At 35.4% G+C, this 13,927-nt stretch overlaps 3 protein-coding genes across 10 annotated transcripts in view; 2 read left to right on the top strand and 1 right to left on the bottom strand.

Moving 5' to 3' along the window:
• Nucleotides 1–13,927, top strand: part of LOC134845631 (metal transporter nramp1 homolog) — a 505,909-nt gene that overhangs the window by 66,676 nt on the left and 425,306 nt on the right. The window lies entirely within an intron of this gene.
• Nucleotides 1–13,927, bottom strand: part of LOC134845632 (TATA-binding protein-associated factor 2N-like) — a 159,948-nt gene that overhangs the window by 127,190 nt on the left and 18,831 nt on the right. The window lies entirely within an intron of this gene.
• Nucleotides 1–13,927, top strand: part of LOC134845634 (GDP-mannose 4,6 dehydratase-like) — a 50,973-nt gene that overhangs the window by 18,939 nt on the left and 18,107 nt on the right. For both annotated transcript variants that reach the window (XM_063862645.1, XM_063862644.1), the window contains exons 4-5: nt 7,746–7,855; nt 13,464–13,656. In XM_063862645.1, the coding sequence (XP_063718715.1) occupies nt 7,746–7,855; nt 13,464–13,656 (303 nt within the window). The remainder of the gene's footprint in view (nt 1–7,745; nt 7,856–13,463; nt 13,657–13,927) is intronic.

Raw genomic sequence — 13,927 nt, 5'->3', positions numbered from 1 at the left:
GAAACCAGCAAGTGTTACTTAATCTACGTGCTAGTCTTAAGTAACAAGATGAAGCGATCAAGGTCTTTTATTGTTAATGTTACTGAACGATAGTTAACAAAATGGCGACAATGAACTCGCACATAATCAGACTTTTCTGTGTCTCTTCTTGTGTACGTTAAGGTCAGGGTAAACCGATAGCCTACAAGGCCGGACATAAATCATTTTGAGCAGAAAAAGCTTAGTGTGACAGTTTTATAAAACTATAACAGGATGTTTATATATAATCCGGACGGATAACAATTCGCCGCTCCAAGATAATAAAACCTCAGAAGCTACCAAGCTAGAAAAAAAATGAAATTTCTTAGAATCACTTCCCTCCTACCTCGCCGCTCCAAAATAATTAAACCTCAGAAGCTACAAAAGCAAGAAAAACGGCGAACCCTGTTTTTAACGGCGTTCGTGTATTTTGGGTATTTTGAGACCTAAGTATGGGGACGTTCTTATTTTCTAGAGTGGGGGATATTTTGGTAGTGGCCTTTAAGCTGTAACGGGTTCTAGTCTCATGTCGCAAGTGAACCGAATTGGCTCCGACCGTTTTGAGGTAGAAAAACACAAAAGATAGTGTCCCTGACTCTTGAGCCAATGGTTATAGGGCCCATTTTTCTTAAGCCTCATATGTGACCGAAGTAGGCGACTGTTACATTTTTATTATTCAGAGATTATTGTTAAGCTGAGCTTGAGTTTGAAAAATTTGTCATTTCTGATCTTTTTTTTCTGAAAGTTCTGAGTTCAAAGATTGTCATGGTACACAGGTAAGTTTTGATCTTTATGCTTCTCAGCCTCTGTCGATAAGATCCTTCTGTGGACGTCATCCGAGAAGGATGTATCATACATATCAGTTTCCCAGTGTTTATCCAGCCTTGATTTGAACAAGTTGATGTGAACGCTGGAAATAACAGACTCAAGAGTAATGAGTCAAGTCGTTTATAGCTGCTATAGTGAAGAAGCTACTTCTAAACAAGTTCACGAGTTTCATGTTATCAATTTGCACGGATATTCACGATTATTTTACTTCGCGCTATTAACGCGTAAGTGGAGATTTAATCCGTCTTAAAATCGCTACAAACTGGTTGAAGGAAGCTTTTTTATTATAGTGAACTTGTGACTAGGAGCGATATTTATCACCCATGTACTTTATATGGCGTTTGGGGGATGATTTTCACGAAATTTCTCAATTTTTTAAATTTCATTTTTTAATAGATTCAATTTCTTCATGCAAGTACTGCTCCATAGACCTTAAAAGGCATTTGGATTATTCAGGGCTTCGCTCTAATAAGAGCAGTCTTGTTTCAACTTTCGTAACGAAAATGACGGAATATTTGTGCTCGGGGTGGGTTTTTTCTTCAGACAAATTTTAAACTTTTTAAGGTTTTTTGACGAAATTTTTATATATCAACCAAAATATATTGTTATATTGAGCTCAAATTTGAAAAGATATTTTAACTGTGATCTTTTTTGTAAAGTTGTGGGCTTTTACAAATGGAATTTCAGGATACCGTCTCAAATTAGTTAAATTTATCCATAGACTTAGGTATGAGTAGGTTGACTGTGTTAATGGGGGGACTTCTCGATGACACATAAAATGTATGAAGATTTCATGGAAAAAGATGCGGAAATCGATGTCGTCTCATATATAATGATGATTTTATTAGGGGAGGGGGGGGGTGTGCAATTTGCAAAAGACCCATTTTGATGAAAAATGTAGTCATGGTTGAATTTTAAGTGATTGCATTGCAAACTCCGAAAACAGTGTTTTTAAAGAAATGATAGGCCTTAAGTGAATTTAAAAAAATCTTTCAGTTAGATTTATTTTAAACGCATGAAAACGGTCAGCAATACTGAAAAAATATCAATGATACAAGAAATTCAAAAACACTACAAACAAGATTTTTCCGATCCACAATTTCTTTCAAGACAAGATAACAGACAGTTATAAAGTAGGCAGTTTAATACAAAACAATTTTTTTTCTCTAGCGTCGTTTTCGACACGAATCTCTCATAAAACTACTAAACAATTTCTAGTTATGAAACTAAAAATGTGATTTTTTGTAGGTTACTCAAAATAAATGCAACACTTCTAATAATCACGAGAACACATTTGAACTTAAACTAGTCGAATATGAAATTTTTACATCATTCGAATGCAAGAAAAAACACAAAGAAGCTGAAACAATATCAATTCGAAATTGTTGCCGCATCAATTTTCAATGTTTCTAAAACATTTGACTCTCTGAATCAAACAAATTTTGAAATAAAACGGAAACTTAGGATTCTCAAATAATTCTGTAACAGTTGTTGAGCGGCAACATGCGATAAGGTGGATGGTATGTCTTATGGCTCTTGGCTCAAAGCCAGGAACACTAACTACTACACTCTTAAATTTTCTTGCATTTGGATTCAAAATAAAATTTGTCCGGGTACTTAAACTTTCATGAGTAGCCTGTGTAATGTAGGCCACTGGCAAAATGTCACTCATTTTTGCTTAAAATGGGTTAGTACAGAGACCTCTAATTACTTAAAACAGAAATTTACGGTTAATAACCGGGTTGGTTAGTTTCTTAGGGGACTAGGTTTCTGTGAACTCTCAAAAACATACTTCATTATTGCCGGAAAGTTCTGGGTATAACATAATTTCTAATTTTGTTTTTCAGTTCATAATAAACAAAGTCACGTGGAAATGACTTCTCAAAGAAGTACAAAAATAGTTTAATAAGTTTAATATAATAATAAGCCCTAGAGAGTCCTCAGCAATAAAGTGTTGCTGTAAAAAATTGAATTTCCTTGTTTTTTTGCTTCCTATGGCTTCGATTCATATTTTTTCTGTCTCGTGCACTTTGAACTAACAGTCAACAACTTTAAATAAATTATCTAGTTTTTTTCTTACGTGACTATTTACAAGTTCTGGGCCAAAAGACTCGGTTATAGAAAATCTATTCACCTTTAAAATTAGATTGAATATTTCTGAAAGATTCATTGTCGCAAACTTTTGAGTTCTTTTACGTAAATGGCATATTCCACAAAATTGGCTGAAAGCTGTAAATGTAGTAGGATCCAACGAAATTTTTTTTGAAAATCATACGCAATCAATTTGTTATAATTTTTTCAAGGTCTTCTGCAAGGTACAGTGCTAGTTCAACTTATTTTCAATCTATCTTAAGTAATCTGAATCATTAGTTTCCAAATTACCTTAAGGTCGATCGTTATGCTGATGATACAATGCTATTTATCAAAACAGAAAATCTTGAATCCGTTCTGAGTCAGGAGGAAATTTGTTGCGATGCTATAGCTTAAAAAGTTTAGAACACATTGAATTTGCTTAAGTATCTGTGTTCATTTTTTTACAGTAAAATTATGCAGAATCAAAGAGATTTTAAAAGTTAAGTTCGTGTTGAAAATAAACGAAAATAAAAAAAGTAATTGAAAACTAACTCTGAGTTATAATTGATCGAAACCCTAATGTCGCCGGAAGAAAAAAAATTATAAAAAAATGGCTTGTTCTTATAAAACAATGTTTTACATCAACAAATTTATTACTTCAACATTCTGTCAATTCCTGGTGGTAGGATCTTTCACGTACAGAATCATTTACCAACGAAAGGTCAGTACGAAATAATCTGTTTATTTATTGCCGGAAACGACACTTTCAACGGTTCCCAACCCTCCGCACGCGATCCCGAAGACATTGGAAAAGAGTTAGCAAAACTTGCTAAGCAACTATCCCATCTGTGCGAAAGGGTATACGTGTTAGGCATCCCCCCACGAGTTGATAAATTGACCAACGACATAACAGATCGCCATCTCGAGGTAGACAAAGTGATTCAGCGCGAGGCCATAGGAGATACTTGGTTCTATAGAAGTATTAAACGGAAAATATACTGTGAAGCCGATATAAATACCGGAAAATGTACTCTCGTTAATTTCAAAAACGAGCTGGAAAGTAAAATTAATGAAGATATCCTAAAAATCGAAACTGAACAAAAGGATCTAGGAATTTTAGTAACACCCACTCTCTCATGGAATGTAAATGCGTGTAACCGTTGTCAGAAGTCGCTATCGGCTTTTTACTCACTAAAGCGTAACCTCTCAAAAAACTGTCCTATAACTATAACTCTCGCTTAACTCACATATCCCATATAAGTGTAGACTACAAAAATTAAGAATGCTACCGCTGTCTCTGTACATTGAAATGCACGACCTCCTTCTGTTCATTTCTATAGTTCGCAATAACTACGAAATTGACATTAACCAATATGCCGAAAACACCAAAAGCTCAACGAGACAAAATAAAAGAAACGAATATCAAATGCCGAAAACTGGCCTTAAGAAAACCAACTCAGACTTTTTCATTAGATGCCCAGCACTTTTCAATGTCATAATTCGACATACCTCAAAACAGTTAACTGACATACAGAAATCTGACATAGCGGAAATTTATTGGAAATTCTTCGAAAGATACTCAGAAATGGACAGCTGCACATGGCGAATAATGTGTCCATGTGGAAACTGTAACCCAAATGGAAAACTCAGAACTCATTAACACTAAAACTACATTTTGGGTGCAAACCCATGGGATAACAACCCTAAATCCTGTTCTACTACTACTATAAACCATTACCACTAAAAATAAGCTAAATAGTAAAACATGTTGCAACCGTAAAAAAATAAGATTTGAAACCAAATACAGAATTTTGAAAACTTATTTTTCTGTTACTGGAGAATGCCATTTTTGGAAAACTCGACAGCCTATTTCCAGCTAATAAGAGAAAATAGACTACCCAACCCATCAGCTGACTAAACACTGTCGAATCCAAAAAATGTGTTTATGCAGCGAAATAATACTGTATTTAAAAAGATTATTTCTTCACATCCTTTTCACTAAGAATCATTATTCAAGAACATCATCTAAAAAAATCCTCTAACATACAAACTCATTTAAAGTTCAAACCTGTTTCTTTTAAATTTTTACCAAAGAGACAAAAATGTGGCAGCCCATGGAAATTTAAGCCGAAAAAAATAAAATGCATCTGAATTCCACAATTGCCTAATATGATCCTTAACTGTGTACTTTTTAAAATTTTGATTTTCATGTTGATTTCAACTTATAGACAGAATTAAAATAATAAATTACGAATATTTTTGAGTATCAGGCCAATCAAAAAAAAACTTTTTACAATCTGATCATCGATCAAAAAATCATATTGGGAAACTTTACCTTCACAAAACATTTTCAAAAAATATCTAGTTACACAGTCAATTATGAAGTTCGCTCAGAATTTAGATAAACAGCAATTAGTGTGAACTAAGTTTCTGACACTTTCTACAACTCGTATTTCTTACCTTATCAAACGTAAAATTTCAAACCTCCTCTTTCTTTTATATTGCAGTATGTCACTGTTTTATTTCGATTTTGATATTTTTTTGTCTATAAGCCAAAATTCCAATTTTGGAACAATAAGTTTAGCTTCATTTAGTGCGTGTGTATTCTCAGTCTCGTTTCACATGAGAATTGATTCTAAATTCAATAGCTTGATTTTAGTGTTTGCCTTGTCTAAAACCCCGATGTCTTTCCTGCGCTCGTAACCTCATTTCTACACTGATAAGATCTTTTACTACGAGTGAGTCCTTTTTTCAGTGTTTACACCACAAGATAGCCCGTAAAGCTTTTTTGATTTAAATTCCTGCCAAAATATTGCCCTTAAAGATAGGCATTTTTTTCAGCTTTTTGGTGCCTCGATTAGGTCTCACGCCATAAATATAATTAACTTACTCTAATTGCGCCGATACTACACAACGAACATGAGTAGTGTGTCTTTATAATCATGACCCCCCTGCTGTTAACCTTTGCATGAACTGTTGTTGACCTTTCTTGTGATGTTTTTGACAAAGGCCCTGAAGGCAATCCTAGCTACTCATAATTTTGGAAATGCCATTTTATCTTTGTTTTTTATTCAATTTCATGGCCTTGTCTAGTTTATTCCTAGTTGAAGTGCTTCCAAGTTTGCGTTGAATATTGCCCTATTTTCTTTTTTCTACGAATGGTGTGGAGCTTCTAAAATGAGGAACGGTCCCTGCCTCTGTTAGTTTTTGATACCATCAAAAAACATTTTTTTTACGTGAGTCAACGAAACATATCCAAATGGATTTGCAACTTTTTACTTAAGCCCCCTTTTTACAGTGGGCTAAAGATTTGGATGTTTATTTACAGCGTTGAATCTCTCCTCCAGATCTCTGTTCACTTTTTTCACGGTAAAATTGACGTACCCGAGGAAGAACTTTATCTCCTTTGTGGTTTCTACGCACTGCATGACGAGCAAACCAAACGATTTTGCTTCTCTCATAAATTCATTTTCCTGAAGCTCACTCCAATTTTAATGGAACCATTTTCAACAGTTTTTACACAACTGTTTTTTTCCCTACGTTATCGTTTAAAAAATTCTGAACAGATGCAAAGATATTCCATGGGCTGGCAAGTTTCCGGAATTGCTTTCGTCAAAACTGTTTCGATCTCTTTGACTGCTAGAGATGCTTCCATAGCTGAACCATCCCTCTGTGTGTAACACATTCCATTGCACTTAAGATGAACTTGGCCTACTGCTAAACTTTTGTTTGATATATACGAGACAAGGTAATTGGAAAGGAATACACAATGAGCTGATCAAGAGCCTAATCATCACCTGGACCTGATGATCAGATTTAAACTAAGCTAAACCTAGCAATCTCTTCATGATAATTGCGTGCAATGTCCGGAGATTTTTTTCGCTGATTAAGTTTCCTAAGTGCTATTTTCATTGTTTACCGTGTAACAATAGTGTACAAGTTCTTATTATCTTGAGATCTTGAGAAAATAAGCGTTCATTGGAGTCCAAGTTTAAATTCTCAACTTTTTTTGTGCTTGTTGTGGGTTTGTTTCGCTGCCTCAACTTTTTCAATTTTTTTCTTGTAGTGGCATGGCTCACTACAGGAAATATGCATTGTGACATGTATACGTGATGCGACGACACCAGTTTACCGCATATATGTGTAAAGCCCTCGGAAAATTTTGGTCATTCAGCTCTTGTCTGGCAAGAAAGCGCGTTCAAAGTTAATTAACACCATTTCTTTGCAGCAAAAGGTAATTTATTTCACTTAAAAATCAGTATCTCTTTCTACAGTTGATCTGGTTTAAGAGTTTTTAACGAACTCAAATTTATTGACTGTCCTTGAAGCGAAGTCGTGAAATCTTCTAGGATCAAAAGAGAAACCATCACATGGGTTTGGCCAATCTTAAATCACGGGTGATATCAAACTACCTTGCTTGTATACTAGCAATAATGTGCCTCATATTAACTTGTGATAATTATGATATAGAGAAGGATGTGGTAGAATACAAAAATTTTTAGCTTTTGACGTTTTTGTTACCAAATTTCTGCAATAATTGATGCTATTCAGATTGATATTTAAAAAAAAAACTTAATTTTGCCGCTTAGTTATTTGCCGCTCAGGTAAATTTTGCCGCTCAGTAATTTTTTTTTCACTGTAGAGAGCATAAAAAGGCTGTTTTTTGCTCAAAATTGTACTTGAGAGTTTCGTGATACTTAGATGTTTTTCTTTTCTCAAAATGTATCCCTTGTTGTAAGGTTTTAATTTTCTGGGTTATGTGTTGACAAATTGGACCGTCTCAATTAACTGGAAGCTCTAGTATAGCAATGCGTTCTTCTTTTCAGATCTCAAACTTCATTATGGTGACCTCACTGATACCTCGAGTCTCGTGCGGATATTGTCAGAAACAAAACCAGATGAAATTTACAATTTGGCAGCTCAAAGTCATGTTCAGGTACGTTTGACGTTGAAAATGGGAGTTATGATCGCGCACAGCTTAAAAAATTGCTAAATACATCAATTCAGGGGCGGATTTAGGGATTCGCCCCCCCCCCCACCCCCCTCAGGGATTCGACCCCCTGCCGACCCAAAGGGCCCCTTTGATACTTTTTCAGAAATCCATTTTTGGCCGACCAACCCTAAAAATTTTTTAAAGGCGCCTGTGGCGCCAATATATACCAACTTTGAGGGGGAGCGCGCACCAAAAAAAGCGCGATTATTTTGTCAAAATTTTTCAAAAAGTGCCCAAAAACTGCTTTTTTGACTGTTTTTTCAAAATTTGCCTGCGGCCCAGAAAATGTAGCCAAAATAGGGGCAAAATAGTGCTTTGGGAGAGCTCAAAAAATCAATTTGGTCGACCTAAAAAAAAAATTTTGAAAATCCGCCCCCCCCCCCCCCCTCGAGAAAATCCTAGATCCGCCCCTGCATCAATTTGATTTCTTTTGAAATTTTAGTTATGAAGTTTGAACGTGTGTTTTTGTCGGAATAATTTCTAAAATGTGTTTTTTTTCTGGGATAATTTGCTTTGGTCTTGTGTTCTGTCGGTTTAGATGGCTGTACGCGTTGCTCTTTTTAATTTCTCTTTTTAAGGCTTTTTAAAATTTTTCCAGTAATGGTCTTGTGTTGTCGGTTTAGATGAATCTACGCGTTGCTCTTTTTAATTTCTCTTTTTTGATGCTTTTTAAAATTTTTCTAGTAAATAACTTGTTCAAAGGACTCATCTCCCGGACTCTACGTATCCGTATTATCCGAATTTTTTTTTGTAATTTTATCAACTCGGCTGGTTTAGGAAATTTTTAAGAACTTCTTTTTTTTCTAGTCTAAGTCGCAAATATTTGTGCCACTTTTACAGCTTTTTGACAGCATGTGCTTTGGCATTCGACTAGTAACAAGTTAACACAGTTGATAAAAAGCTATTTGTTTCAAACAACATAACATTAATAAAAACTCGATTTCTCATCTTTTTTATGTCAATAAATCTCGCAATTTGTTGAAATGCATAATCTATACATAATGTGGCTTAGGGTTGAGGTTTAATTTATTCAAAGTTAGTGTGGATGCCTTCTGTTTGTTATATTCCAAATTACTACATGCAAAAGTGTGTCTATTTGTATTTGGTGCCACTTTTGCTGAATGGCATTGGCATTTTATCAATGTGTAGCTGCTTTATTTGTGACTAGTGTTTGCCGTTTGTTAAGCGTTCGTGGCCGAGAGGGCAGGGGGTTAGACTCCATTTCTTGAGATTGCATTTGGGACAAAACAGACAGAAAAGGCGAGAGAGAATTATAGAATTTTTGACGGCGCAGACATGTGTGCTTGGGTGTTCGGAGACTTACATTGGATCTTCTTAACAATCCCCCACCCCCGCTCTTCCCCCCTCTTGTACCTACTTAAAAATGCACTATAAATAAATACAGTAAATTAGCTCTGAGCTTTCTATGGAGAGTTCTAATTCTGCTGCTTTCTGATTGGTGGAAAAATCGACCATTTTGATCTACTTAACAATCTTCCCCCCTTTCTTGAAAGGGGTGGAGATTGTTAAGTACATCCCTTCCATCCGTAAGATAAGCGAAGGTTATTCCTAAAATCTGATTTGTACAAAGGTTGTGGTCCTTTTTTTCTTGCAATAATTTGATTTTTTTCTGGTTTGTTTATTTCTGACCTTTCCGTATTGACGTGGTCTAATGGTTCAGATGTTTGCGGTCTTGAATTTTATATTGAATTTATTTAAAGATGTTCACACTAAAATTTTATTTTTCCCGATTTGACTTTGATTTTCAAGTTCAGCTGATTTCATTTGTTAAAAGGAAGGTACATTACACCATCGAACAGCAAAAAATTTAGGGTAACGAAAAATGTGAAACAGTTTCCAAAATGGACTCGGTTTTTCTGAATTACCAGCGGAATAAAAATGTTACTTTTTGATCCAGTTTTCTCAATCATATTTTGTTTTGAAATTCAACGAACTTCAAAGGCCATATATTTCTTTTCTTTGAAGTTCGAAGTTTTTTCCGTTTCCTTGTGTTCTTTGACACTTATATCCAGGATTCCGTTGCTTCCGTTTAGTTGGAAGTTTCGATTTAGTCAAGAAGCCAAATGGGATATTTCTAGTTTCGAGGCTTTACTTGCTGTTCAGACCGCCGAAGATGTAAGAGAACTTTAGATTTGGGTGCTTTTTTCCACGCAAATTCATGTACGACAAGTAAACGTCAAATGGGTGATGTCTCGGATTATATATCTTATGGTGATCTGAGCTGGGAAGTGTAATGGTATCGGAGAAACTGGTTCTAAATTTTGCGTTATCAACTATTTAGAGCAATTAGTAACTCCTTTTATATGGCAATGTAAATAAATAATTGTTTCGCTTTATTTACACCGGCGGCAAGCGTAGTGTATTAGTACGAGCCTTCTTTTTTCTAAGCTTACTTGCAATAAAACTGTTCATCAAAAAATTTCGCTTATTTTGTGGCTTTTTTTGCTATCATCACGATCTGTAGCATTGGAAATTTCATAGCATCTGCTCTCTGCTTTGTTTGTGACTAAAGTTTGAGTATAATTTTGCGTCCGTGGCTGAGTGCTTAGTGCATGAGACTCAAAATCTTTAGGTCGCAAATCGAATCCGAGACATTGCCAAGTTTTTACCAATTCGACGCTTATTTCTACGTTTTTGCACTTCATAGAGCTGCTTTTTGTGTTCTCGTTAGTGTTTGCGTGTTGAACTTATTCATGATCCGAAAATGCAATTTCAACTTATCAGTGCTCCTGTCGATGATGTTTTACCCCCTGCTTCGCTGGCAAAACGCAAAAATGTCCCCGTTTAAAACAGTTTGTTGATGATTTAACGATTTGTTGAAGATTTACGCCGCTTTACGAATCTTACGCCTGTAAGAAGTCTTCCGAAGTTTCAAGATCTAGAATTATTTTATAGGGAGGTGTCGAAGCTGAATTTAGCGCCGCATCTTTCCATCCGCAAAAAGCAATTTTTGAGAAATTTTTCCAAAAAAAGGTTTTTTTTTTAAGTTTGTTTGTTATTTCTGAATTATCTCTGAAGTTAAAATGAATGGGGTCGGCTAGTATTTAAAAGTAGAAATCAACCTTGCTAATTTGTTTTTGAAGCCGGCTGTTCTTTTTAAATGTTTGCTAATTTGTCCAACAATTGTAAAAATTGATCATTTGTTCACGACACGGTAACAAATCAAAAAGGAACGGGAAAACTAAAGGGTCTGAAAAATAAGAAGAGTGGAAAATCAAAGATGGAAGCTCATTGTTCCGACCACTGAAAGTTATGCAGGGTTTGATGAAATTTGCTCAAAAGAGGTCAAACACAAAACTAATGTCATCATGAACAAGACTGTTTTACCAACAAGCAACAAGCCCAAAATCCTGAGCGTCACTGTTGTGAATCTTTTTACACACCATATCAGTAATAATATGAACAAACTAAAATGAGAAATAATTTTCTGAAACAACTTTCTGATTTTAACTGGGCCTGCAGAAAAGAAACGTTTTGTTAATTAGAATGTCATTGAGCGTAGTGTTCTCAATTATGCTGCTCCAGTCTGGTCGCCTTCGCTTAGCAATACCAGATGAAATTACCTCCAGATTTAATAAAATACTGCTCTTAAAGTTGCATACGGTTGCACTAAAATGAGCCCTAGAGCACCTTCATTGCGAAACCGAAATCTTGCCAATCAAAACTCTCAAAGAAACAATTATTAGTCGGAGCGCATCAGCCTTACTGCTGACTATCACACTACACGCCTAAACTATAAATCTAGAAAATTGAAATAGTCTGGCTGAAAAATACCACAATGAAACACAAATAACCTCGACAAAGATGTATCTATCTCACAATCAGATTACAAGCTTGCTTTTAAAAACGTTCACCGGACGGAAGTTATAAACTAAATCAACAGTAACACTGCAAAACTAACCGGTTCAACGAGTATCTATACCGCACAGTAAGAAAGTAGCCTTCCTGGTCGTACTAGATGCCTTCTTGCTCAACTGCGCTGCGGATATACCACTCATCTGAACAGCTTGTTATCGATAATCAGTAAGGACAACAATAACATCTATCCTAACTGTTTTTATAGTCCTCATGACGTATTTGTACTTCTTAACTGTCCGGGCAAACCAACAACTTTAAAAATAGACGACCTGTGAGACCAACCTATCGAATTTACTAACTGGCTTCAAAAACATTTGGACAGGAGGAGTTTTAAGGTTCCCCAGAAACAAAAACCAACTCTTATTAGGAGTTTTTCTCGATTTTCCGCACTAATTAAAAACTGCTCGACAGTTTCTCTCGTTTCTCCGTATCAAAAACTGCTCCGCCAGGAAGTTCTCTCAGGACCGAAATAGGGGGCTTTCTCGCTCTTACCGAACCCTGAGATCGCCATAGTCACTGTTTGACAGACGAGACAAATCGATATCACAATTACGATTGTGGGGTTTTGAAAATAAACGACAAAAGCGAGTTGGGGCAGCAGACGAATCAATGCTTGCGAGGAGCTACTAACATCAACACCCATATCACTAAAAGTGGCGAGGAAATTGCTATTCGATTGTCGAATTTTCTTTTGCTCAAAATCAGATTCCACAAATAATTGTCATAACATGTTGATTGATATAGCATATTAAAGCTTTTTCAGTCGTGAACGATTGATAATGAAGACTTTCCAAGTTTTTTTCGAGTAAATGTGTAAAGAAACATCCAAAAAGTCAAGAAAAATATGTTTAAAAGCGAGAAAAGAGCAGGTAATGCAATAACCCGACGTTTTTTGAATCAAGCTAAATAATATTTTGTTTTTAACTGTTAAAATCTATTTCTTCAAGCTTAGTGAAACGCAGACCATACAAAAGAGAAGACATAAATTTAAACAAAACCTAGGTTTTTGTAAATAACTGGTCGCAATTTTTGGTGCCAATTGCATAGCAACTGGCAAATAATAACATGTATATTTTTTGTTGGCTCCTTTGTTGAGTTTTTTCGTACGAAAAGAGGCGGATTTTCATCAAACCGCCATATCTTGAAGCCTTGTTAAGAATAATGAACGTAGTGAGTACTCTTATGTAGGCCGCCTTGCTGATTTTTTTTCAGAAAGAAGTCAATTAAAATTTAAAATATAGGTTTGACTTGTGTTTCCTTTTTAAGTTCAGTGCATTTCCATTGTTAAAAGGAGGGTTTGAAAAACGTGATCGACTTCTAATTACGAAAGTGGAAATTCATTATCAGATTTCCCAGCGAAATAAAAGTTTCAGCTATTGATCCAGTTTTCTCAAATTGGGTTAATTTTAACAAAAAAGTGTCCATACTAAGTTGTTCCACAAAATCAAAGAGCTTTAAGGTCATCTATTTTTTTCTTTGAAAATCAAAAGTTGAAGGCTCTTGAAAAAACAAGTCAGTTTTTTTCAGTTTCCTTTCGTTCATCACTCTTTTCCAACTGTTAGTTGGCTATGTTTGGAGTGGTAATTTTATGTTCAGCTTGTTGGGCCTAAGGATTGTTCGCCTTCCGCCGAAAGAAAAGCCTAAAAGAATCATAATCAATCTTTTGATTCAGGTTTCCTTCATGATGCCCGAGTACACATCAGATGTTGACGGTATGGGTGTTTTGAGACTTTTGGAAGCCATTAGAATTGTGGGGTTGGACAAGACGTGCAAAATGTACCAAGCTTCAACGAGTGAAATGTTTGGAGAGGTGCTTGAAATTCCACAGACCGAAAAGACGCCCTTTAATCCTAGATCTCCATATGGTGAGTCAAGTTTAAATTACTAATCAAAACAGTTATACAAGTTAAGCGTAGAGTTAGAGTATATTGCCATTTTTGCGACGCTTTGAGGTCGCTCTAATTCGATTGAGCGGAACATGAATTCACTGTTCTGTTTACACATAATGATCTTATATTTATTTGCTAGTAGTTTTTAATTAATTTTATGAAATTTTGCCTAGGCTACAGACTTTCGGCTCGCTGAGAATTTATGATTTTTTATCTCCAATGTAATTGATATTCAATCATTTGATAT

Source organism: Symsagittifera roscoffensis, chromosome 5, assembly GCF_963678635.1.
Source record: "Symsagittifera roscoffensis chromosome 5, txSymRosc1.1, whole genome shotgun sequence".
Lineage (NCBI taxonomy): Eukaryota > Metazoa > Xenacoelomorpha > Acoela > Convolutidae > Symsagittifera > Symsagittifera roscoffensis.
The sequence above is the reverse complement of the archived record's forward strand: the minus strand, read 5'-3'. Positions and strand labels throughout refer to the sequence as shown.